Source organism: Aplidium turbinatum, chromosome 15 (genome assembly GCF_918807975.1).
Source record: "Aplidium turbinatum chromosome 15, kaAplTurb1.1, whole genome shotgun sequence".
In the NCBI taxonomy this organism is placed as follows: Eukaryota; Metazoa; Chordata; class Ascidiacea; order Aplousobranchia; family Polyclinidae; genus Aplidium; species Aplidium turbinatum.
Genome location: NC_137486.1, coordinates 14,907,871 through 14,934,141, shown reverse-complemented (window position 1 = coordinate 14,934,141; position 26,271 = coordinate 14,907,871). Strand labels below are relative to the sequence as shown.

At 40.9% G+C, this 26,271-nt stretch overlaps 1 protein-coding gene across 5 annotated transcripts in view; it reads left to right on the top strand.

The window, feature by feature from the left end:
* LOC145784772 (semaphorin-3B-like) overlaps positions 1 to 26,271 on the top strand; it is a 166,282-nt gene that overhangs the window by 58,971 nt on the left and 81,040 nt on the right. For all 5 annotated transcript variants that reach the window (XM_082596625.1, XM_082596621.1, XM_082596624.1 and 2 more), the window contains 3 exons: positions 1,441 to 1,492; positions 25,077 to 25,242; positions 25,755 to 25,944. In XM_082596625.1, the coding sequence (XP_082452751.1) occupies positions 1,441 to 1,492; positions 25,077 to 25,242; positions 25,755 to 25,944 (408 nt within the window). The remainder of the gene's footprint in view (positions 1 to 1,440; positions 1,493 to 25,076; positions 25,243 to 25,754; positions 25,945 to 26,271) is intronic.

The following is a 26,271-nucleotide window of genomic DNA, read 5'->3' as shown; positions in this document are numbered from 1 at the left end:
TGCATTTTAAATCTTTACATGTCAACTTGGAAATAAATGTTTACAAGCATATTTGAGAAGCTTTGGGAACATCGACGCCTTTTCTGCTTTTGATAGTGTGTCGGACAAAAGGAAAGATTTGAAATCAAAATCATAATATGTTACAGCGCAGCTTCTACAATCTACAGTAGCTAAATTTCAAATTATTCATAATAGCGTTGTGGTCCAAACAGAGCAATCTAGAAACAGTCCACACCGTTGAATATGTCACAAGAAAGGAAAGTGCAATCAAAAGAAACAAGTCGATCACTTTCAATACTTATCTCACATTTTACATCAAATCTACTCCAAATGACGCTGAGTCATTGCAATAACGTTGTATGCTTTGTTTGATTAAAAGGACATCATTGTCTGCGAAAAACAATTGTCACGCTAGATGCATTGGCACCAAGTCTTGTGTTTAATTTTACGCAATTTCAACTGCAAGCGACGGTAACTCATTGTATCAAAGTTGAAGCTTTCACTGTATCGACGTCGCTTATAAGCCGTGGTGAGAACAAAAGGTCTACGCATACAGCCAATTTCCTTAACGCTGTGAAACAGTTAGGATTAACGAGACATGGGCCAAATTAATTATTTTCATCCAACTGGTGGAAAAATTTTGAACAATAGAATTTGAAATATTTCAGAGGATGAGCTGAGAAATGCCTTATATCTCTCAAGTTATATCCTTTATTTTCTCAAAATTTCAGCTCAATAGAGGTGAATAAAAGTTAGGAAAAGTCAAGAAATCTCGTAGTCGCAGCCTCTGTGGTTTTAGAGATACAGCTGTTGATACAAAAAAGTTGAATTGACAGCCCCCCACAACCTTCAAAGGGTTAAATTGAATAAAACTTATAAGTTTAAAAAAAATAGGTTTAAGTATTGAAGCTGGTTGTTATTTTTCATGTAATATGTTTTATGTGCAGGAGAGGTTAAATTTGCAAAAAAATATGATAGTTTGATAAGTGAATAATAAAATTACTATAGTTTAGTTTTAAGAGTTAGAATAGTTGTATGTGGACGAGTTTTGGATGACCACTACTTTAAAATCTAAAATGATATTTTATCCAAAAGCTTAAAAACATCTAGTAACACTTTTACTTTCACTTGTCGAATATCGCAGCCGAGTCAGCGATCTCCTACTTCTACAAATCCCTGGTTTCGTCTGGTGTGATCGTAGTTTCAGATTTTGTTCTCGGGTATATGGCATTTTTCAGGTACTGCTCACATAGTGATAAATGAGCAAAAATGTAGTTTGAGTGTTTATCTTTTTGCCTGATATGAAACAATTTTGCATTACTGTTTAACTTAAACGAACACTTTGTCTTCATGATGAATATGTTGCTTTTTCATGATGGGGAGCAGAGCTGTATCAGCGTAGTCAAAAAAAAAACCTAAACTATTACATTTTTTGCGCAGTTTCAACATCCAAGGTTGGAAATATCGTTTATGCCCTCTTTAATTTGCCACGGTAAGCCCAGTTGCTCGTTTTATTTTATAGGCTGACTTAATGTCTGTGTCATACACTTGAGCTACTGTGTAGACTTTGATATTATTTCAACATCCGTTGTGAGCAAAAGCAATGTTTGAGGTTTAGTTTTATAAACATTAAATTAATCATCTGAACTCCACTCTTGAAACAATCCACATTCATGTATTCACTCTTGAGTACAACTTTTTCTCCTCTAGCCACATACTTTATTAAAGGGCGTAGCCAGCACAAAATTTTCGGAGGGCATTACAGCACATGTCAGTAAGTCCGTCAAACCATGCCCGGCGGCAACTTTCTAAAAGGTGAATACTGAAAAGTTTGAGTGTTCATTAGGACAATTATCGTTTCTAGCACTAGTTGCAACGTTCATCTGATGAAAATGAAAGTAAAAGCAACAATAAACAGGATGTTTTTTTATTGCTTCACTGACGTTTCGCTCACCATGACAATGCGCATCCTCAGACCGAATAACATACAAAATAAAATTTTGCAAAGTTATATACTGCATACGAATGAAGGCATAAATTGACCATTAAATAATCCCCTTTGAGGAATGGTTTGACCAATCAGAACGGTGCTGATCAGTGGAGCATGATGATGGCGCTTCTTGCACTTAGCAGTGCCAGCACTTAGCAGTGCCAAGAAAGACATGTGTCTTTGAAATTCGCTTGTAGCTGCTTTTTCGAAGCCAGCAGTTTAATTCCTGGCTTAGTTAAAGGCAACGCACATTGCATATCAGATTCACAGTTAAGTTTGTTTTGAGCTTAAGTGTCTTCACACTTTACAAGTGCAAAGAAACTTCACCAAAAAAAACACCACAAATACCCATTGTTGCAAACAATGCACTAAACAACAACCACAAGAATGAGTGCTGGAAAATAAAGTTAAAACTATCATCATCATCACATTACCAGTCAATAATCGTGACACAAGGTAAGGTGTGTTACTAACATTTCTTTTTGCCACTTGTACAATACAGTAGTATACTAGTGCAATAACCTACCACCTTTGCGCCCCCCTTGAAGTTCTTTGTAGGCTAATAGAAATGTCTGTTATATGCTACATCCACCATTGCAGTAGCCCAGATAATTTACAAGGCGGTTGTTCACCAAATCTACATGATAGCATTTATTGAGAACAAATCGTTCTCAGGTTTGAGATTGTCTTATATTAACCTCTCATAATGACCATTAAAATATTTTATATTAACAGATTTTCTTACAGTAATATTCTGTGATGTGTATTATGTGATGTGAATATATTATGTGATGAAATCATTCAAAGCAGCAGTTGTTATTAAAATATTCTCAATAGACAAACTAAAGAACACATTAATCCTAATGTACATACGATAGTAAAAACAGAGTGAGACTGTTCACCAGGCATTTGATATAATTAAAGTAACTTGCGTTCGCCACCTTGATAAAGTTAGTCGTGCTGACTGACGAAACGTCAGAAATACAAAAAGCTAGTTATCATCTTTAACATCACGAGGTAACCTAGTAAATAGTCACCAGAAGAACGCAACTTACTTTAAGTAGTAGTAGTAGTAGGCATCCTTCCATCTTTTCAGATGATGGTAGCACTCTGGGTACGGCAGCTTCTCATATGGCTCTGAAGTCCAATCCTGGCGTGGCAGTCTCGTCCACAGTTTGGACATATGAAATCAGAGGAGTTCTGAGGCTGCTGTTTCTCTTTTCTTCTTTGTCTTTGTTCCTCTAGTTGCTTCCTCCGCCTCGACTGACCCTTTGCTAGACCCGCACTGACTTCGTAGCGCCATCTGGTGCGATTTGCTGCAATCAGTTCCCAGCTGGCAGGGTCTATGTCAGTCTGCTTCAGGTCTTGTTTGCAAACGTCTCTGTAACGCAGTGCGGGTCGTCCTACTGGGTGTTTCCCTGTGGCAAGTTCACTGTACAGAATGTCCTTTGGAATGCGCCCATCCTTCATTCTGGATACATGCCCCAACCAGCGTAGACGTCGCTGGCAGAGGAGGTGTATGGTCAGGGAGCAAGAACGTTCCAGAACAGTGGTGTTGGGTATTCTGTCCTTCCAGGAAATACCAAGAATGCGCCTCAAGCAACGAATGTGAAAGCTTTTAAGGCGGTTTTCTCGTCTGGCGTAAGTGGTCCAGGACTCACTACCGTACAGCAGAGTACTAAGAACACACGCACGGTACACTTTGAGTTTTGTATTAAGTGTCAAAAGATTATTGTCCCACACTCTCCTCCCGACTTGAGTCATCACTCCTGCAGCCCTGGCTATCCGTTTGTCGATTTCCTTATCTAAGGACAGGTTGCTGGTGACCGTTGAACCAAGGTAGGTGAAGTGGTCTGTCACTTTGAGCACTTCTGGTCCTATGGTGATGACAGGTGGCTTGGGGACATCTTGGCCCATAACTACTGTTTTCTTGATGCTGATGGTCAGTGCGAAATCCTTACAGGCGTGTGCAAACTGGTTGAGCAACTGCTGCAGCTCGTGCTCGGCGTGTGCTGACAATGCTGCGTCGTCGGCAAACAGCAGTTCTCTGATCAGCACTGTGCGAACCTTCGTCTTGGCTCTCGGGCCAGGTTGAACAGTTTCCCATCACTGCGGGTGTGTAGGTGGACACCTTGTGTGGAGTGACCGAATGCAAACTTCAGTAACAGAGAGAAGAAAATCCCAAACAAAGTCATCGCAAGGACACATCCTTGTTTCACACCAGACCGAATTGCGAAGGATTCAGAGGTCTCCCCGTCGTAACTGACCACACCCTGCATGTCCTTGTGGAAGGAGATGATGATGCTAAGCAGCTGTGGGGGACAGCCAATCTTCTGCAGTAGCTGAAACAGGCCTCTCCTGCTGACAAGGTCAAAAGCCTTCGTCAGGTCAATAAAGGCAATGTATAACGACCTCTGCTGCTCACGGCACTTCTCTTGAAGCTGTCGTACGGAGAAAATCATGTCTGTTGTGGACCTCTGGGCGCGGAACCCGCACTGAGATTCAGGGTAGACCCTGTCGGCCAATACCTGAAGGCGCCTAAGGACCACCTTGGCAAAGACTTTTCCCACGATGCTAAGCAGAGAGATGCCTCTGTAGCTGTTACAATCAGTGCGATCCCCCTTGTTCTTGTACAGAGTAATGATCTTGGAGTTGCGCATGGACTGCGGTACTTGGCCCTCTTTCCAACAAAGACGCAGTAGCTCGTGCAGTGGTTTTAGCAGGACAGGTTTCTCACACTTTATGACCTCGGCTGGAATGTTATCCTCTCCCGGTGCTTTCCCACTTTGCATAGAGTCAATGGCTTTACTCAGTTCTTCTAAAGTAGGTTCTGCATCAAGCTCTGCTATAACAGGTAAATCTTTAATGTTGTCTAGCACTTCTTGAGAGACTGAGTTTTCTGTTGAATATAGTCCCAGGTAATGTTCCACCCAGCGTGCCATCTGCTTGTTCTTGTCTGTAAAGATCTCGCCAGTCGATGCTTTAAGGGGGGGCACACTTTTTGATTGGTTTTCCTGTTGCTTGTTTGATGCCCTCATACATTTTTCTTATGTTGCCACTGTCTGATGCAAACTGGATACGTTCTGACAGCAGAAGCCAGTGGTTGTTAGCACAGCGGCGTGAGGTTTGCTGAGCTTTGTGTCGGGCGGCTTTTAGGGCTTGTAGGTTCTGACTGCTCGGGTTTTGTTTGTAGCTGAGCAGTGCTTTACGTTTCAGGTCGATAATAGGTTCCAACATAGAGATGTGTGCTTCAAACCAGTCTGTGTTCTTTCGCTCCATCTCTCCATAGGTCTGCACGGTGGATGGTCTTACTCAGTGACTCCCACATGTGTTCTGCGTCCTGAGTCTGGGCAATGTTCAGGCTTTCTTCAAGACGTTCAAAGAACTTCTGGTTTTTGTTTGGAAGGGAGGTTTTGCTGACATCGATTTTTGGCTGGCCTTTCTTCTTGATGTGATGCAGCCTCTTGGGCCTTATTGATATCCTTGGAGCAACAAGAGAGTGGTCAGTGTCGCAGTCTGCACTGTGGTATGATCTTGTTTTGCAGACACTGTTTAAAGAGGTACGTTGTGGGATGACTAGATCCAGGACCAAGTTGGTGCCATCGTTGCGATCTGAGGTGTCGCCAGGATGCTTTATGGATAGCCTTGTTTTGGAAGAAAGTGTTTGTTACACAAAGGTTGTGGTAGCAGCAAAGCTCGAGGAGCCTTTGCCCGTTGTCGTTCATTTTGCCAATCCCATGGTGACCCAGCACATTTTGTCAAGACTCATTGTCTGCCCCACCCTGGCGTTGAAGTCCCCCAAGACGAAGATGTGCTCTGATGCTGGGATTTCCTGAACAGCCTTGTCTAATTGCTCATAGAACTGATCCTTGGCTTCAGGTGTGGCCTGCAGTGTTGGCGCATACACACACACACACACAAGGTTTGCAGGACCTTCATGCGTGGAAAGGCACAGTGTAAGGATTCTTTCTGTGCCTCCCGTAGGGGGTTCTATCATGTGCAGCATGGTATTTCTAACGGCAAAGCCAACCCCATGTTCTCTGGTTTCATCCCTTGCTTTCCCTTTCCAGAAGAAGGTATAGGAGTCCTCCTTTAGGGACCCACTGTCAGGAAGTCTTGTTTCTTGCAAAGCAGCTATATCAATGTTCAATCTGTAGAGTTCGCATAGACCAGTACGCATAGTTCGTACATTCCAGCTTGCAATACGAATGGCTGGAGTTTTCTGTTTACTTCTGTCATTTCTTACTTTGTTGTCTGATGTATGGCATACACCCACCTATCGAGTAAGACTCTAAGCTCCACACACCCAATGAAGCAGGTAAGTCGTGACGGGTCAGTTTGTGGCACCAAGGGCTAACCCTAAAGCTCCTCCGCATGATCCCAGACAAAAAGGTAGTGCGATTTCTCGCAAATATTCTTGCAAATCGGACCTTTTTGCTTAAGACGAGTGATGGGCAGTGCAGCCGGCCCCACCGCTTAAAAAACGGTGTTCCACAAGGATCATGCTTATCACCCCTACTATTTAACATCTACATTAGTGACATGCCAGAGACTACGTCACGCCAGTACGGCTATGCTGATGATCTGGCACTGCTCAATTCTGACGAGTCCTGGGATGTGGTAGAGGAAGCACTTACAGATGACATGGCCCAAATCGCAGACTACCTGAAGCTGTGGATGCTGAAACTGAGCCTGGCAAACACCACCGTCACACCTTTTCACCTTTACAACATGGAATCTACGCGCCAATTGTCAGTCTCTCTCAACGGAAACCCACTCCCACACAACCCGTGTCCCACCTACCTAGGAGTGAAGCTTGACCGACAATTAACCTACAAACACCATGCTGAAGCCCTCCATGCTAAGCTATCAGCACGCAACAACTTGCTGAGATGCCTAGCTGGAACATCCTGGGGTGCTAGTACATCCACACTCCGTACAAGTGCTCTTGCACTTGTTTACAGCACCTCCGAATATGCTTCCCCCACTTGGTGCCGCAGCGTACACACTTCTAAAATTGACACTGCCCTCAACACCACCATGAGAATAATCACCGGTTGCCTGCTTCCAACTCCCACTGACTTTCTGCCGGTACTATCAGGCATTGCCCCAGGTAGACTTCGTAGGGAAAACCACGTACGTAGTCTGGTCCTACAAGCTATGTCAAGGGATGACCACCTCCTCAACCAGATTGTTCTAAATTCGCACTCCCAAAAGCCCCAGCGCTTGAAATCTCGACGCCTGTTCTCCCGACATGCTGCAGCTATGTGCAAATCGAACTTCCACATTTCCGAAGTTTGGAACCGTGAATGGAGAGAAGTTGCAAGACCAACCCAATTCACAGTCCTTCCCAATGCCAACACCCCACCAGGAGCAGAACTACCCCGGAAGGAATGGGTGAAGCTCAATCGCCTGCGGACTGGAGTGGGTCGTTTTAGCAGCAACATGTTCCAGTGGGGCCTCGCCGATTCACCATTTTGTGCGTGTGGCTCAGATTTTCAAACTGCACACCACATTATCTATCAATGTCCTGTATACCGACCACAAGATAGACATGTGGACCTAACAACGCTCGATGAATACACAATCCATTGGCGACTGGAGTGGCCTCTCCAGAGTGCTGGCCTGGGCGTATGTATGGAGGTCTTGCGCTGCCCAAAAAACACAACAGGACCCCCTCTCTGCCTCTCCGGCGTGGTCCGAGGGAACGCAAAGCATGACACTCGGCGACGGTTTGGCTGCAGGAGTTGCCGGAAGGATGTCAGAGTTTGACAGTCGACCGCCTCACGTACTCCACTCCGGATTTTCTGTTTGGGTTGACTCCCGTAGCCTTTTCCAGGACTGGATGTAGCCGCAAGACAGCGGAGGTTTATGAATCAGGGTTTGCCTTCCCCTAGACGAACTGCCGTCCAAGGCTGACGGGCTCCATCTGCCCGGCTGTTGTTGTACTGTCTTTTGTCTGACCTCTCACCTGTAACCTGCCCGACATGGTTAGACCTGCCAGGGGCTACGAGCCCCTGTCGGTATAGCCCACAGGATCCTTGAGGTACTCCACCACGGCAAGGTAACAAGTACGGGAGAGGGAGAGTACTTCTACGGAAGAGTACATACGATAGTATTGTAGCTTTTACATTTTCCAGTGAACAAGTTATAGGCCTTCTATAAAAACATAAAGAAAATGTGCAATTTGGTGATACACTACAGCCTAATGATGGTTTATGTACGAACAGGCATGTTGTAGTTCAAATCCTTCGTCATGACAGGCCATTTCATGTTGAGGAAGGTGCCAGTTTGAAGCATTAAATTTAAACAGCAGAGGAGTCATCATGAATCCAACAAGTCTCCACAGAAAAATTTGTAACCAACAGGGTTATTAATAGAGATTTGGGATTCATGTCGTCTACCTCCACGTGGTGAATCCTGGTAACTGGAAACTTTTTCAGGCTAATGACGACAATCAGAAGCAGAAACTGCAAAAATTGCAGGTCACAGACAAAGAAGTCTGATAAGCGTGACACCTCCCCTGAGCATGTGCCCTTGTTAGGGCAGATATATTCTAACACCGTAAGGGAAGGCATCACGCTGCTACAGCTAAATGTAGAAGGTCTAAAATCAGCCAAAATTTCGGTCATTCAACATCTGATCAACACAACTGCCAACGCCACTGTTATCCTACTACAAGAAACACACGCAGTGGATTCTTCCAGACTTAAAATCACTGGTTATGAACTGGCTGCCTATACCCATAGCGCTATTCACGGAATTGCTACTTTTGTGCATAGCTCTGCGACATGGCTTCCCCTCGCTTCCAGCAAGGAATCTGATATAATAGAGTGGGCTGCTACAAAAGTTGACAATATCACAGTGGTTAACGTTTATAAACCACCCTCGACCAAACTATTGGCCGATTATATTCCCTGTTATGACTAACCAAGTATATATGCTGGTGACTTTAACTCGCACAGTACGGAATGGAGTTATGCTACTACCAATAGTGACGGCTCTACACTAGAGAACTGGGCTTCCATAACTAATGCTAAATTGCTCTACGACCCAAAACAACTCTACAGTTTTTATTCTAATAGATGGGGAACTACTTCAAACCCTGACCTTGCATTGTTAAGCTCAATGGCTCCTTCCCTCGCAGAGTTGTTTTAGACCCTTTTCCTAAATCCCAACACCGACCCTCTTTTATAAGCCCTGCACACCCCATTATGCCACTAAAGTCAAAACCAGTAAATCGATGGAACTTCCGCAAAGCCAACTGGATATTATTCACGGAGTATCTTGAACGCAAATGTACCAGTTTACCAAAACCAGCAACCATGGGCATAAATGAAGCCTACACTTCATTCTGCCAACTCCTATTAGATGCCGGTAAGGCCGGTATCCCACGAGGGCGAAGAAAGCAATATATCCCTACCTGGGACAAAGAATGTCAGTACAAGTACAATGATTTCCTAAAGGCTGAACCTGGCAGTGAATCAATTCAAAGAGCAAATAACCTAACGGAATACCTGGATAAGAACCGCAGAGAGCGCTGGGAGGAAACTGTCCAAAGCATCGATTTTACTCATTCCAGTCGTTTGGCATGGAAGACATTCAACCGTCTTTCTGGACGCACCTCTGCTCCCAAGCGGTGCCCTGTCTCAGCAAACGCCATCGCGACACAAGTGCTTCGTAATGGAAGATGTAAACAGATTGACGCAACATCGTCCAGAGCAGTCAACCGTGAGATCAAACAGCTTTGGGCGACACACAACTCTGACATTTATCTTGATTCTCCTTTCAAGATCACGGAACTGCGTAATGCCATAAAACTCATCAAGACTGGTAAATCTCAGGGTGCGGATCCGATAAGATACCTCCTGAGTTTCTCAAGCATTGCCCTACCAACCTATTAGAATGGCTAGCTAAGTTCTATACAGCTTGCTTTCAGCAATTGAAACTCCCTAAAATATGGCGTAAGGCTTCAGTGATGGCTATTCTCAAACTAAAAAAGCCTGCCGATGACACCAAGAGCTATAGACCAATATCTCTCCTTTGTGTTCCATTTAAACTTCTGGAACGACTGCTTCTTTTACATCTTGAACCTATCATTGAACCTCAACTACCGAATGAACAAGCTGGTTTCCGTCATGGACGATCTACAGTTGATCAAGTTGTGAAACTCACTGACGACATTGAAGATGCATTCGAACATCGAGAGAAAGCTGGCCTGGTACTGGTTGACCTAACTGCAGCCTATGATACGATATGGCATCGTGGACTGACTCTCAAGCTTCTTCGTTTTATCCCTAGCCGTCACACAGTTCGATTCATTTTGGAGATGATCTCTAATAAACGCTTCACACTTTACACCAGTGATGGACAGAGTAGTCGACCTCGCTCTTTGAAAAACGGCGTACCTCAAGGATCAACCTTGTCACCACTGCTATTCAATATTTACATCAGCGACCTCCTGCACCAAGTCAAAGCAATATGGTTATGCCGACGATTTAGCTCTACTAGCCACTAATAGAATCTGGTCCAATGTAGAGCACTCACTGGAGTCAGATATGAAAAGAATTTCGGACCGTCAGTTCTTTTCATCTCAATAATCACCAAGTCGACAGGAAATTGAAGGTCGAAGTCAATGGTTGTCAGTTACCGTTCAAGAGTCAACCAACTTATCTTGGGGTGAAACTGGATAGGCAACTGACGTACAAGCAGCACATCCAAGGCCTGCATGCAAAAGTAACTGCATGCAATGGACTTTTGAGGTGCTTGGCCGGGACAACATGGGGGGCAAAACCATCTACCCTCCGCATAGGTGGCCTGGCGCTTGCCTACAGTGCCGCGGAATACGCAGCTCCGGCATGGTGTCGCAGCAAGCACACCAAAAAATTAGACGCCTGCCTAAACGAGACAATGCGCATTATTACTGGATGCTTAAAATCAACACCACAGCAATACCTTCCAGTGCTGTCAGGTATCCTACCCGCTAATGTACGCAGAGAAGCGATGGTGTCTTCGTTGGTAAATAAAGCCTGTGCTGATCCGAACCACATACTACACGATTACGTATCCACTCCCTATGTCCCAATCATACAACGCCTACCATCACGGCGCCCTTTTGTAAGGCATGCTGCAAAACTCCAGCTTGCTAATTTCAGCACGTCAGATGCCTGGTCCGAGGAATTGAGCACTGTGCCAAAAATAAAGTCTTGCCTCATTCTATTCGATGTCTCTCCTGCCTCTTCACTCCCACTTGGTTCTGAATTTCAGAGAAGGGAGTGGGTGACACTGAACCGAATAAGAACGGGAGTTGGCCGCTTCAATGCTTTCTTGACACGCTGGGGCATAAGGGACTCTGCTGCTTGTCAGTGCGGTGCGACGGAGCAAACAGCTAACCACATCATCTTTGGGTGTCCCATCTATTCCCCTCCCAATGGAATAACAGGCCTCCGCACATTGACGATCTGACGAAAAGTTGGCTCCAAGTCCTTCCATTCGGTTGATCACAAACTTTCTGCTTCATACGAACGACGACGATAGAGATGTACCGATACCAATATTTTGGCCGATACCGATATCACTTTTTTAGGCCGATACCGATATTTTGGCCGATACTTTAGTGTTACCAAAAGAAGCAGTTTTGGTATTTGCAAGTAATTGTATCAAATGCTGAGCTTTACCTTATTTGCATAAAACTATTAAAAAAAGCTTTGAATTGGCATAACTTAAAGCACAAGAGCAAAAGATCAAAAGTAAAACTACAAGATCTTGTGTTAAAACACAAGCCGTGGCACCACCGCGACTGACACAGTGACAAATTAGTCTAAAACCAAAAAATCCCCAAAATTCAAAATTAGTTGTGTTCAAGCTTGGCGCTTAAAATAAATAAATTCCAAAATACGCCACAAAACTAACCAACTTTGGAAATTTATAGAGCAGCAAGGGGAACTTCAAATGGGCAACATTAGGTGCTAAAGGGGCAATATTACGTCATTATGAGTGACAATGGACGGATTTGGAAGTCCTTGGCACTTGAAGATTCAAGAATCCAATCCCAACTCAATGTAGTGTCATAATAGTAGGTTTTAGTAATGAAAGGCCACCGTGATTGAGAACTGGGGTATAAGGGAAGAAACATTACATCATAATTGGGGTTTCTGAAAAATTAATGAACTGAGAGAACGATGGTTAGAGCAATGTGTAGTATGAAGCTGACAGACAAAAGGAATACCGAAGAACTAATGAACTTGCTTGTGTTGAATAATAATGTTGATAAGTTGGCGAAAGCAAATGGAGTGAGGTGGTATGGTATAGGCCAGTATTTCCCAACTCGTTTTTAAGGCGACCCATTTTAAAAAAAAATTAAGTTTGGTAACATCTTGCGACCCAAGCAAATTGTCGTAGTATTTTAAAAGCCATACAAGATTGCATTGCAAACAAACAGCACTACAAAGCAGTAACTTTTTCCAAAAATAATATGTTTATCAAATCACTAATGAGATAGCTGTGCTAGTGTGATCGCTTGCTGTCAGTGAGTTTTTGAAATCAAGGCGTTATTTTGCTTAGGCATAGCTGCATATCGGTTTTAACCAGGGAGTCAAACCGTTTGATTTTTCCGGTTCGGGTCCGGTTCTGGTTCAAAGATTGTTTCAAAATTTGGTTCAGTTCCGGTTCAGGTTCGAAGAAACTTAAAACCGGTTTTATAAGTTCCGGTTCGGGTCCGATAAAATTAGGCCTAGGCCTACTATTGCCCAACTACTAACTAGCCCAATTGGGCGTGAAAACCGCAAGGTTGGCAACACTGATCTCAACACTGCTTTGCTCAATTAACTTGCCTTTGTTGTTTGTTGCACAAGTTACAATCAAACTATATTGTCTATGATGTCACAGAACAGAAGTTGTTTACCTCACAAAATTCCTCTCCAAAGCATCGATGATAGTGGATCGTGTGTTACGGAATAGGCTATAATTCATCCGTACCATGTGGCCTCCAAGATAACAACATGCTACGTACAACTTCACTTACCACAATGCGAACAATGACGTAATGCTGGAGTGAACCGCTTTTTTCAACCGGTTCGGGTTCGGTTAGGGTTTAAGCTAACTCAAATTTTCGGTTCAGTTCCGGTTAAGGTTCAGACGAAATCGCCCCAAAACCGGTTTACAAAAATCCGGTTCGGGTTCGGTTCGACTCCCTGGTTTTAACTTCCACCCGGTTTCGCTCTTTAGTTTTCAATACACACTTGGCGCTAAATCCAGTCTCACAAAGCCAAGTTGTTGCAAATGTAATCTGTTTTTGAATCAGTAAATTTGAAACTGTGGACTTTGTACATAGAAGTACATGGAACACTTTGTACATGGAGCCCAAAAGTGGATGTTTGCAGAATCTCTGGGTTATTTGTCTTTGAAGGATGCAAAAGAAATACGATTTGCTGCTTCTGTTGTTATGTCCATAAACTGTTCTGCAACATAGATGGGAAGTTGAGGCAGATCTTTTCCAACAAATGGATCAATTATCCAATCATTTTGGCTATTAAGTGTTGGAGATTCTTCATAGTAGTGCACAAACTTTTTGGCAAACTGTTCCAGGTGTCCAATTATGGTTTGCTTAATATCAACTTCCTTGCCACAAATAGGCCTATATTGCGTTAGCTGAGGAAATATATCGTATTCATCTCTGGTGACATAACTTTTCCAGAATATGAGTTTTTTGTAGTAAGCAGAAACTTTGCGGCGCGATCAATCACCGTAAAACCGTTGCCTTGCATAGATAAATTTAGAGAATTTAGAGAGTCAAATATATCGGCAAGGTAGGTAACTTTTGCGTTGAAATCTTTTTGCAAAAACTTCTCGGCTAATCTCACAAGTTTTGTTGCCTCAGGAAGATAGCAATCTCCTCCCGCAAATTACAAACTCGCTTCAGGGCACGATCTCGTGACAACCATCGTACTTCTGTGTGCAGCAGCAATGCTTGGTAATAATCAGAATCCATTTCAGTGCACAAAGACGAAAACAAACGCCGATTTAGTGAACTTGCTTTGATGAAGTTTACACACTTCACAACATCATTCAACACTTTATGCCGCTCTTGAGACAGCTTTTTTGCAGCAAAGGCCTCTCTGTGGAGAAAGCATTGAGTCCATACAGCACTTGGGGCTTTGTCTTTGATGCGTTTTACCACATCAGACTATGTGTGGCCCAACGTGCAGAACAATTTGTCATGGTTTGTCCTACATGGTGTTCGTGACATATAGTGCACGTTACAATGTATATCCCGTAATTTTGACAAGTGAATTTATGTTTGAAACTGAAATTTTGTTGGGTTTCGCCCTGTTGGGTTTACATTTAATAATAATATTAACAATAATAAAAACGAAAACTGTTAAAACTTCTTGCACTACGATCATGCTACAAAGCTTTCCGATGTCTCGATATGAAACACTTCATGCCTTGTGTTTGTATTTTCCAGTTTTGTGATCGATCTCTTCACGTTTTAAAATTTTTTTAGTGTTATTTTTTTTGCCCAAGATACAATATGCCTGAAAAATAAGCAACCCAAAAAAAATAATCAGGCGACCCAACGTTGGGTCGTGACCCATGTGTTGGGAACCACTGGTTATAGGCATTAAGGCGATGTAAAAATCAAAAAATTAAAAATCGAGTTATCACACAGGGTGACTATCGCTATGTAGAGTATTTCTTTAAAATTTCACGCAAAAATATTCAGTAACCGTAAACATGTAGTCAAGTTTGTCCTTGGCATTTGTTGCCAGCACAGAGTTGCCAGATACAAACTTTTTGAAGAAAAAAAATTTGTTTATTTTTTTAAATTGTAAAAATTTCCAACTTTAACAACCACAACAACAATTTCATATGACGCGACAGCTAGTTGCTCTTTTAGGTAAAGGCTGGCAGTGTACGGTAAGATAATAAACAATCACCTGGCAACCCTATTTTTGCTTGGTCAGCAAAACCTGATGATATTACAGCTTTTTTTCACTTCTATGGCAAGAGTAGAAATGCACTGTGCGTAAGATGACACTTTGGTTTTGTTATAGTAATAAGCATTACATAATCAGTTGATCACACAACGCACTGCATTAATATTCGATTGTTTTCGCCGATTTACATTTGTTTTTTGACAGACATACTTACTGCAACTCAACCAATGGTAGCTTACACATCAACCAACCAACTTTATATGTGCTTGTAAAACGTGCACAAACGAATGAAGAATAAAGACAATGAACAAGAAACAGTGGTCAATATCACAACATTATACTGCAGCTAATGAAAGAAAGTAATATTTCGTGTCTGCATTCGGCAAGTCCCTTCCCCAAACAATTCACTCCCGAATGAAACCATCCCGTCGTCGATGGCCAGCAACACTTCCACACTCCACAGTCGTTAATGACTTCCCGAATGAGGCGCTCTATAGCCTGAGTATGGGCAGGAAAATGAGGGCATTCGAACTTTGTGTTTATCATACCCTTTAGTTCATCCATGGTTAAGTGTGAAGTAAGGATAAACTCAGTAAGCGTGGCATTGTCTTAATCAATTAAAGAGCACAGAGAGTTGGCATCAAAATTTAATTTTGGTGGGGTAAAAGTGCGGACATGAAACATCACCAGAGTTACTGCCTTGCGAATATTTTCTAACATGTTTACAGCAAAAGATTGCAGAGCAGGATAATCACTGGATACCGGAGCATTGTCACATTCAGATGTAGGCTACCAGGTGCAGCTGGTTCGAAACGAGAGTCATTTTCTTCATCAATTGCTCCAGAAAACTGCTGTTTTTTCCAGTTCTCTTCCTCTATCACTTGTGACTTCTTTGCTGCAGCGAAGTCATCTACTCGCTGTTGTTTGAGGCTCTTGAAAAAAATTTTTTGTGTGAATGATAAATGTAAAGAACACAAAATAATCCATGTAAATCAGTTCAGCTTGTTTTTATTTCTGACTGTCACAAAGAAAAACAATATAATATGCCAAACATAACAAATAATACTCTTTCGGACAAATGGCAGCAAAAATCAGTGATAGTCAAGAAAAATCTTCTCATAGCACCACTAGCTTTAGTGAAAGCTGCCTTTACAAGCCTGCCTTTACAGACATAGAAATCGGAACATCTGAATCACTTTCCCGCGAGGAAATGCTTTAGGAAAAGGAAAAATCCTTAAATCACCTACTATCTAGAGTTGGTTGCACTTGCACTACATCTGCAATGGTCAAGTGGGGTTGTAGAATTGGCAGTAGCCCCATTATCTTTCTCATATGGCTCCAATCAACAAATGTTGTTAGACGAGCCACCTCAATGACAACAACTGACCAACCCTAGTACACAACATGGGACCTGGCTCTGCATGACCATGCTATCAAAGAATATACTCATACAAGCCTGTGATCGAACAAAAGTTTGGTACATTTCATAGAAAATTATTAGACAAAAAAATTTGAAAAGATATGTAAGAACTCACCTTTTTGTAAACTATCTTTTGAAGCATTTTCGTTGTTCTTTTGTCAAGAGGCCCAATTTGGTATAACGGTGCTTCTACTCCACGATAACGTTGGGAGAGGAAAAACTTCAATTCTGTTTTAGGAATGCGATCTTCATTTGAAAAGAGAATAGTTAGCTATTTTCCAGCTTTCTGAAAAAATAATTCCTCATGAGTGCTCTAACGTGCAGTTAATTATTACAACACATTAAGGTTTTAAAAAGTGTCTGCTAGTTGGTTATTGTACGTGTACTGTTCACTCATGCAAGCTATATGTTAGTATTTTTAACAACTATCCTTCATCCATATGAAAATATACGAATTGGTCTATGTTTTATGGCACTACCTTAATCAAAACTAGGGATGGGCGAAATAGAATACCGAATATAGAATAACCGGTTGTGAAGCCTAACCGGTTTCAAAATGCATATAAAATCGGATAATTGAAACCGCTTTAACGATCGACTCCGTGCCGCTCCGTCTGGTCGCAACGAATTCGCTGCAGCGAAAGTAGAATTGTTTATCAATTTAGTGCAATCTGGCATAGAAAAAACGCACGAGTTTCGTTGTTCGCATTAAAGAAATCTTTCTTGTCTAACGCAATAGTTTTGTGTAACTGCCACATCTGCTTCTTCAGAGAGATGTTTTTCAAGTGCAGGTTGAACTGCCACTAGTGTTGGGCAATATTGAAAAAAACAAAACGATACAATATTTGAAAAAATACTCGATATTTCGATACTTTTGTTCTAATTAAGAAAAGAGTTTCTCAGTCTTCGAAATTAGCGTTTGCAATAAAAATGCCAAGGCCACACGAGCGCTTGTAAGGTTAGGGACATTTTAGACATTCCTGCCAGTCGTTATGACACAGCCATAGATTTGTTCCTTAGTCAATACCCTGATGGAGCTCTGCGAAAGAAGCGTGTGGATGGGTATCAAAGCACGAAAGCCGCAAAACGTGGACGCTTCATTGCAAACGGCGAAGACAGTGTAGATTTACAGCCAAGCGATGAGCCTTTTGATGTGTCTGATTCCAGTGATGACGCGACAACCTCATCCTTCGATACAGCATCTGATGATTCCAATTCTGACAGCTAGTTCTTTATCAAATAGACTTTGTGTTGCTAGCTGGGGGAAACTGGGAAAAACCTTTTGGGGGAAACTGGGAAAAACTGCGGGAAACTGGGAAAAACTTAAGTTGTTAAAATTTGCAACTGTGAATGAAATAATGATTACTCCTCATAGTTAATGTTTATTACCATCATATTTTGAATGAACCTATAAGATTTTCTGTGCTCATCCTACAAAAAAATAAAAATACTGTGATTTACTAATATCTAATAATAGATAAGTCCAATCAATAGTTTACATAGATGAACATACCAGTATGTTATCAAACCAGATGCTCCCCTGTGCCTAACATGCAGTCAGCGAACAAAATTGTAAACATTGAACAACAAAAGCCAAAGAAAAAAAAAGATTAAGAGCCGGTATAATCTCAGTCATTGATAACATGTCAGCAGTCTTCATTGTCTACATTGAACAGGTCTTCATCTGGGGTTTCAGATTCTTTCCATCCACAGTGTCTATAAACATGACACTAATTTAGCAACCCTCTCGCTCTCATTGCCCAGTCTATTTCTTTGCAGTATGTGGATTAAAGGGGTCTGCTACTATTCGGTGAGTCCGATTCGGTGAGTCTGATTCGGTGAGTTCCTAACCTCTAACCCCTAACCCTAACTCCAAACCCCTAACCCTAAAACGGCAATGATAACTAGGCTACGGTACCCAATAATTTAACACTTTGCTCCTCAAAGGGAGGCCAGATTTGGCCCCCCCCTCATATTTCCTTTAATTATTTGAAGCACAGTAACGCCATGCACTTGGTTTTTCTTGACTTTTCCTAAAATTGCCAGGCGGATCTGATGATATTAAATTTGATGCTAAAAGTTGTGTAGTTTTCTTGTAAATTCAAGATTTTGGTGAATTTTTGCTATTTCTAGCTAACTTCCAGCAAAGCGTGAAATGGATTACATTGCGATGACAAGCCATAAGCTCATAATTGCTTCGTGCATCGATATGCGCGAGCAGAGAGAAGCATCCTCTTGCTTTCTTTTGTTTGGTTTGACCTCAATAATACAAAGCGCGTTATTTCTTATGCTACAAAGAAAAGCCAGTGATCGCAAAGCTGTTAATTAGAAACAATAATAGCAAGCTTTTTTGCGTTATCAGCTCTACAAAGAAGAATAGCAATCCACGATCAAAATAGTAGGCTATGGAGGCCACAAACTATTCAAAACAGTTGTTTCAAGCAGATAATATTCATTGACGAATAAAAAACGTTACAATAAGAAATCTTTTCTTGGATAAAGACACGAAAACCTGGTTTCGAAATAAACGTTCTATGGAAATGCTCTCATTGACAAAACTTGCAATTGAGGAAATGTATCACTGCAAATGCTTTTGGGAGAAGCCGGAGAAATAGCGTTTTTGCAAACAGTAATTGTGAGATACACTCAAAATTATGAGATAGGCTCCATTTGCACGTAGCAGCTAACTCGATGGCGTCCCTTCACTGCTTTATGTCGCCTACTTGTTGTTATGTCCTGTATTTTTGTTTCACAGTGCACTGTGTTTTGTTCCAAAAAGCGCAAAATAAAGATGATAATGCCTCATCTACATTACAAAATATTTTGTAATGTAGGCCTACAAACAAAATGTACAATGTACACAATGTACATTACAAAATATTTTGTACTGTAGACGAGGCATAAATTTAGGCGTCACATAAGACAAACAACAAATCAGCTTTCTTCATCATTGATTCAACATCTGAATACGTTGCGCCAATGTATAAGAGGCCGGCTATTGTGAAGACCCGCCATTTATAAACGATCCGATTATACCAAAAGTGGGACAAACTAGTGGATCAAAGAATGAATAAATAATGCTGAGAAAACTAAATCTAAGTGACGAACAATACCGATGTCTTCATTTATCTTGGAAAAATGCTGCCTAAACTTATCAACAAAAAATACAGTAAATAACGGCAAGGATCCCGAAAGCAGAATTTGCTCGACTTTGGCATGAATTTAGTCAGACATCTAATAATTCCACACATACAATAACGGGCTCTCAACTGCTGTAAGATACATAATAATCAACCTGGTTCTGGGCGATTTGTGTAACAGTTTAGGGAAAGACACTATTTGAAATGATGCACCACACAAAAGATTTTCAATGAAGACTGAGTCTAAAAACCGATGTGGATAGTGCTGCACAATAACTTCAAGTTTAGGACAGAAGAGGCACAAAATATCACGATAAAAATAAAGACCTTGTGGGAAATTTTCGAGAATCATAACACGATGCAAATACCATAAACGCTTAGTTTGCATGCTGCTCTAAGCTGGCCGGCAACCACAAAGGTAGACAATAGCCTACAGGCAGTTTATAATTCGATAACAGCGCAATAAACATTATAAATACGTAAACCGACAAATTTCTTTTACAAACGTTTTACGTCTAATAGTAAATTTTCCCCCAACAATTTTTTGTGAAGCACTTGCAAACCACGGTTTTGTAAAATAATTCATCATTATTATTTTTTACTTCTCGGATATTGTAAAACGTCATCAGCAAAATCACAAAAAAAATTTCATTACTTCAATGTAGTAGGCCTAAGAATTTTTTATAGAATTGTAGCCACGTTGTTTCAACAAAGAAGCCATTTTTTAGCAATGTAAAGTTATAGAAAATAATTTGCAATCATGCAAATGGTTGGAAAGAATCTAGGAAGTCTTCTCACAATCTGGCACAAAATGATTATGTTTATTGTATCTCAGTAAAATGTTTTACGACAAACTTTGAAGCTTCGTTATAATCATTTTTATCTTTGAAGTCAAACGTTATTTTTTTTTTGGCCAGAAACATAATCACTGCCTTGCTGACGTTGTCGCTTTTACGCGTATTTTTAGTGCTTCAAACAATAAGGACCCAGTCAGCAATCCAGTCCTTTTACATTGATTCAACATTTGTAAACGTTAAATTTATGTAGATTTGCTGACTGTGGGTTATTTCACATTTCCTTTGTTTACGCATGTTCCTCAATTCGCTGTTGCATTATTTCGACGCTGGCGGACTAAAAATGTATTTTCAAATTGATTGACACAATCTTCAATAAAAAGTGAGCTTCGAACTTAGCTTTGTTGATGTAAATGCTGTATTTTTTGTGGATGTAATTTATGAGTCATGTTTATAAACACTCGTAAGCGAAATGACTTATGATGTGGCCTGCATGATATTTGTGATGCGACTTGACACAAATCCACAATTTCAAAAGCACCTAATTTGAACTTAGAAATTTCAGATTATTTCAACAACTTGTTCAATTGTCTTCTCTCTACTAAAAATATTCATACTACAAACTCAATTGTAGACCTAAAATACACAAACGAAGATGTAAACAGCTATTCAAGCAGGCTAAGGTGTTACTTATGAGAAATTTGGTTCCATAAAACTAGAAGCTAGCCATGAGTTTCGGAATGCATTAGTTTAGGACAAAAATGTAAGACAACAAACGCAGTTTTGTTTTTTTCAAATTCGTGTAACAATATTACTCTGATTGTATCTATTTTAGAATCAGTGAGTACTGAGTAGCTTACAATAAGATTTGCTCGCAAGTCGTAAATTCTAATCAATGCAATGATTCGGCACACCGCACACACACTTCGTGCGTTCGATCGAGCTCTTTGTTATTTAGAAGTTTGCATGAAATCGGATTAGCACGGTTAATTAAAGGCGGCAAGTTAAATCAAAATTGTCGTTTTTAGGTACCTTTGCAAAAATTGAAATATCAAGTTTAACATATAAAATTTTAAAATAATGAGTTTTCAAACTTATGGACAAATGATTTGCTTTCACACCAGTGCAACTTCTGTTGAAATAGCATCAGCGGATAACTCGTAACAGCTGATTGAATTTGATCCAAAAATGGCCCCCCCTTGAGCAGTTAACTTCCAAAAAAACGTTGAAAAGCAAAGGGTTAAAAAAAAAATTGAAAAAATCCCCCGTTAAGGGATCGGACTCCCCAAATCGGACTCACCGAAACGGGCCATTCCGGGATTAAAGCCATGCTACTGAACAAGCGTTCTATTCCAGCACTCGATGGTGATTGGTGGGCATGATGATATTGCCATCCTCAATGAACAAAACTTCTTTACTGGCTCATTGTTTGCAACTTTTCTTATGTATTGCCAATATTTAAGTGGTGACAATTTTTTCATTGATTTGGTAAAAGAGATGTTTGGAAAAATAGATGTAGGCCTATCCTTAGTTTCATATCCTGCCAGTACAAGAATGAAATTGTCATATTTTTCAAAAACAAAGTTGCGTGCAGTTTCTTGCTCATCTGCAGACAAAGTCATATATTTTTGAAACTGATCAACATTTCCTTTATTTTTCTTCTCCCTTCTCTCCTTCCATGAGAGTATCGTTTGTGAGGCTTTTCTTTTTTTTTGTGGGAGGAAGCGTTTTAGGAAAGTGCTTACCATTGAGGGACTCGGACTAGGAAGGCTATGTGGACGACCTCTACTGCTTTCCGGCAAAGTGCTGGAAGATATCAGTTGGTTTGCAAGCTGCAATTTAAACTGAAGCAATTAGTCACAACAGCACAACACTGACTGGCGTGGTCTTTGAGCTGGAGGTAGACCATCTGAATTCAATAAGAAATTACTATTGGTAGTTTTTGCTATAGGTTATAGGTCATATAGCAAGATGTCAGGACAATAGATGAACTAAAAAATTAACAACATGGACACCACGAGAAACCAAAAGAAAGAAAGAAAAACCAAAAGTGAGATGGAGGGACGACATTGACAAACAATGCAATACAACTAATTGGTACCAACTAGCACATAATCATGTAAATTGGCATGAAAAGGGGAAGGCTTACGCTCTGCAGTGGGCTCTCACAGGCTGAAAATGATGATGATTGGTAGTTTGGTACTGCCAGCAGACAGTGTGTCAGTACGCATTGAGAAAGTGTCAAAAGAAGAGCCTGAAATATCACTCTCTGATGATCCGGAGCTTTATCTATTTTATCTAAGTATTGATGCAGTTCAGATGGAAAATGTCATGAGATAACAGCTAAACAGCTGGCTGGTCATTATATTGCATAATAAACTCCACAAACAACACATTTAGAAGTTTTGAGGGTTTCCCCAGTTTTCCCCTGTTTCCCCCAGTTTTACCCAGTTTCCCCCAGTTTTACCCGGTTTTACCCGCGGGAAACTGGGAAAAACCTCCCAGAGGTTTTACCCAACCAACCCTGGTCAGTCGGGATCTCAGCTTCGTGACGGTCAGGCTAGCTTTTGAAAACGATCGCTCCGCTGGAGCCGAGGTCGCTGGGATCCCAAACACTTCAAGTTCATTTTCACAGCGAGCGATTCACTGCCGCGACATTTCACTGCAGAGTGCAGAGGTTTCGACTCGAAAGCGACATCGAGTAGCCTATGTTTGCAAGCGCATAAAGCTAAACGCACGCTCCGTCTACGTAAGCAAATTATGTTGTTTTAGGGTGCATTCAACATCTGATGACATTGAATCGACACAAAATGGTAGATTTTTGCTATGTCCCAGGAAGCAAAATCAGTCATTTTTACATTGATTCAACGTCTGCAGACATTAAATCAATGTAAAAATGACAGATTTTGTTGTCTGGTGTTGGATTGTAGCATCGCAACTCGTTCTAGTGATTATATCGCGAAGCTGTTGCGGTTTGCATTCAAAATGTGTTTTCCTGCTGCCGATCGCTAGTTCATCTATTGTTTTATGTATCAATACAGCATAAAAATTTGCCCCCACACAGAAATATGCGTAGGCCCATAGCCAGCCAGAGGTCAAGGGGGGGCCTCCCCCCTGAAAAAAATTTTGCCCCCCCCTTGGCAAAATCTCAACATTCTCGGGCAACAGCTACAATGATGATGATTTTGCCCTTTTAAATTTTTTGGCCCCCCCTAAAAAAAGTTGCCCCCCCCCTTGCTCTGCGGTCTGGCTACGGCCCTGCCCCCACGGCTTAGGCGCCTATGGATTCGGTAAAAAATGGATAAAACTGCAACAAAGCTCAGCCTACACTTTCTGCTATTGCACAACCTAGGTATCTTCATTCTTGAGAGAAATTTGGCATTAAAAATGCCAACCTGGCATCCCTGGTGCAGGACTGGCCGTTGGACCTGCGAAAGCGTGTGATAGTCACGTGATCGACGATGCGCATGCGTCGAAGTCTTTTTTCGCTTGCAAAATGCGAAATAACAGATTTCGCGCCACTTGCGTTACTTTCAACCGCGTTCAGCCGAAAGGGCGGCTATAATTTCGAATATGTCTGATACGAAAAACGAATTTCGAATATCACCTTAATCGAAATCGATTCGAAAATCGAAATTGAACACCCCTAGTTGCAGGTGCGCCATGATTTTAAGGATAATGTGGCGATTGTTTATAGGTTGAAATTTATGCGGCCCGCACGTTACCGGAAATTTGTAGGTTTGGCCCAGTAGTACAGAAAGTTTGCCGACCCCTGCTCTACAACAGTAGAGTGAAATGCATATGCCATAAATAGGGCTCTGCTGATTCTACATGCGTTTTAGTAAAAATACTGAATTGATACAGAAACACAAACTATCAAATTTGGTGAGGGCAGGGATGTTTGGAGAAATCAAGTTGATGGTGTCCGGGTAGCGAAATTTTTTTCCTACGAGATTTCTGTCTCATTGATTCTAGTCACTCTAAAAGTAAGATTTTCCGAAAGTGTTTTGAGAGATTGGTTGATTCAGATTGTGAAATAACTATTTGCCAATGAAATTCTGCAATGATAATAAAATATAAGCTTTCCCTAACCCTACTTTTTTTAAAAGCTCTTGTGCACCGCAAAAATTAATTTGAAGAAAAAAAAAGTTTGACTTCGACGGGCGTCGAACCCTCGTTCTCACGATCACTAGGCAGAGGATGAAACCACTGAACCAACCGTGCCAACGAGAAAATGTTGCATTCACTGTTCACACGGTTTTAATACAAACTTTTACCAAAATATGTAAATGAGTCAGAAATCTCGTGGGAAAAAAAATTTTGCGTCCGGGTATGCCAGAATAGATAATGATGAATGCCTTATCAGTCTCTCCAGCTTTGCTAATTTAGGCTTGTATTAATTACGTAAATTATACTACAACTATTAGGTAGGCCTGCGCTGTAGTGTATTTACAAGGCATATATAACCAGTTAACTACTAAGTTTGCACAAGCCGCTCACATTTAAGCTGCAATCCCGGGATTATACTGAAAAAAGAACAAAAAGTAAATTATCATGAAATCCTGACGTGATATCCAAATTCTGACTGCAGATTCGAGCACCACGCACCAGATTTACTTAGAAATGATTCTTAGTTTGTCTTTTAAACAAAATTTGTGGACCATTGTTATTATATAGGATCTAATTGCCACTCTTAATATATTTGTTGTAAAAGCAATATTATTTTTTCTCCTATAAACCATTGGACCTATTTGTAAAATTGCTCAATCATGGCTCAATACTTCACTGTTACAGGAGTTGGAAGATTCCAGCCAGTGCCATCTGTGCATACAATCTTGATACCATTGAAAGATATTTCAATGGCTCTGCGTTTGATGACGGAATTGCAGTTTACTATGTGCCAAAGCCTCCGACCTTTGAGGAACCATTGAATTATTCAACTTCCTATCGTCCTGGCCAAGTAAGCGTTGTGTCACTTTAAGTAGGTTATACCTATTTATAGTTTTGGGAGAGAGTTCAATTTTTTGTCCTGGCAGGCAAGGGTACCACAACAATACAACAGGTTTGAGCAATGAGCATTAGAAGAATATATTTTACATATTTACAAATAATTTTAATTGTGTAGCATTTTCTGCTTAACCTATGCACTCATCAGGAATCTGTAAATATAAGCGAGAAATGCAATAATTGTCAACTTCTTAAACGTACGATAACTAGCTATCTGACGAAACAAGAAGAAATGTGCAGCAATCGAAGGCAATCGTTTGTACTGAGTTGCGTTTGCTCCAATGTAATTTGTTTTTCGTATGTCTCCATTAATTCAACACTGTTGGTTTTCGATTGGATTACGTGCTCATGAGTTTATTCTTACTTTCTTGCATCAAGTGAAACGACAGAGATTCATTGATCAGCAATAATATAAGGTAGTGTATTTCTGACTGTTAAAGATTTATTTTTTAAACATTTTTGCAGTGTCCCCCCAAAGGGGTGTCAACAACTCCTATGGAAGCTATATATAAATACCTTATCGACCAAACAGTTTTACTTCGAAAAGGTATCCCTCCACTCAACAATGAACCTTCCTATGTGTCAATAAGCAATGTTTATCGGTTTGTTGTTGCTACTGAAATTGGCCCTTATCATATTATGTATATGGCTTCAGGTAAGCTTGTAGTTTAGAATATTTGAATGAATAGTTAAATACTTCCTTTCAGCTTTTACTTTGTATTGGCATTGACAGCTAAATTTGCATGTGTTCAGTTCAGTTGTATTTTATTTCTGACCATCCTATCAAAAACAATACACGTCAATAGATAGCAAAGGTCGAGAAAAAGGTAGAAGCAACTAAACGCGAAATGTGTCTGCCTTATTGCAAAATTTTCGTTGTTTTTACATTTGCACCTAGAATTTGTAGGTCTTTGTGGTGATGCGGAAGTCAATTTCTATTTAAAAGACGAATCCCTGTGGTGGTTTTAGCCTGTTCATGGTC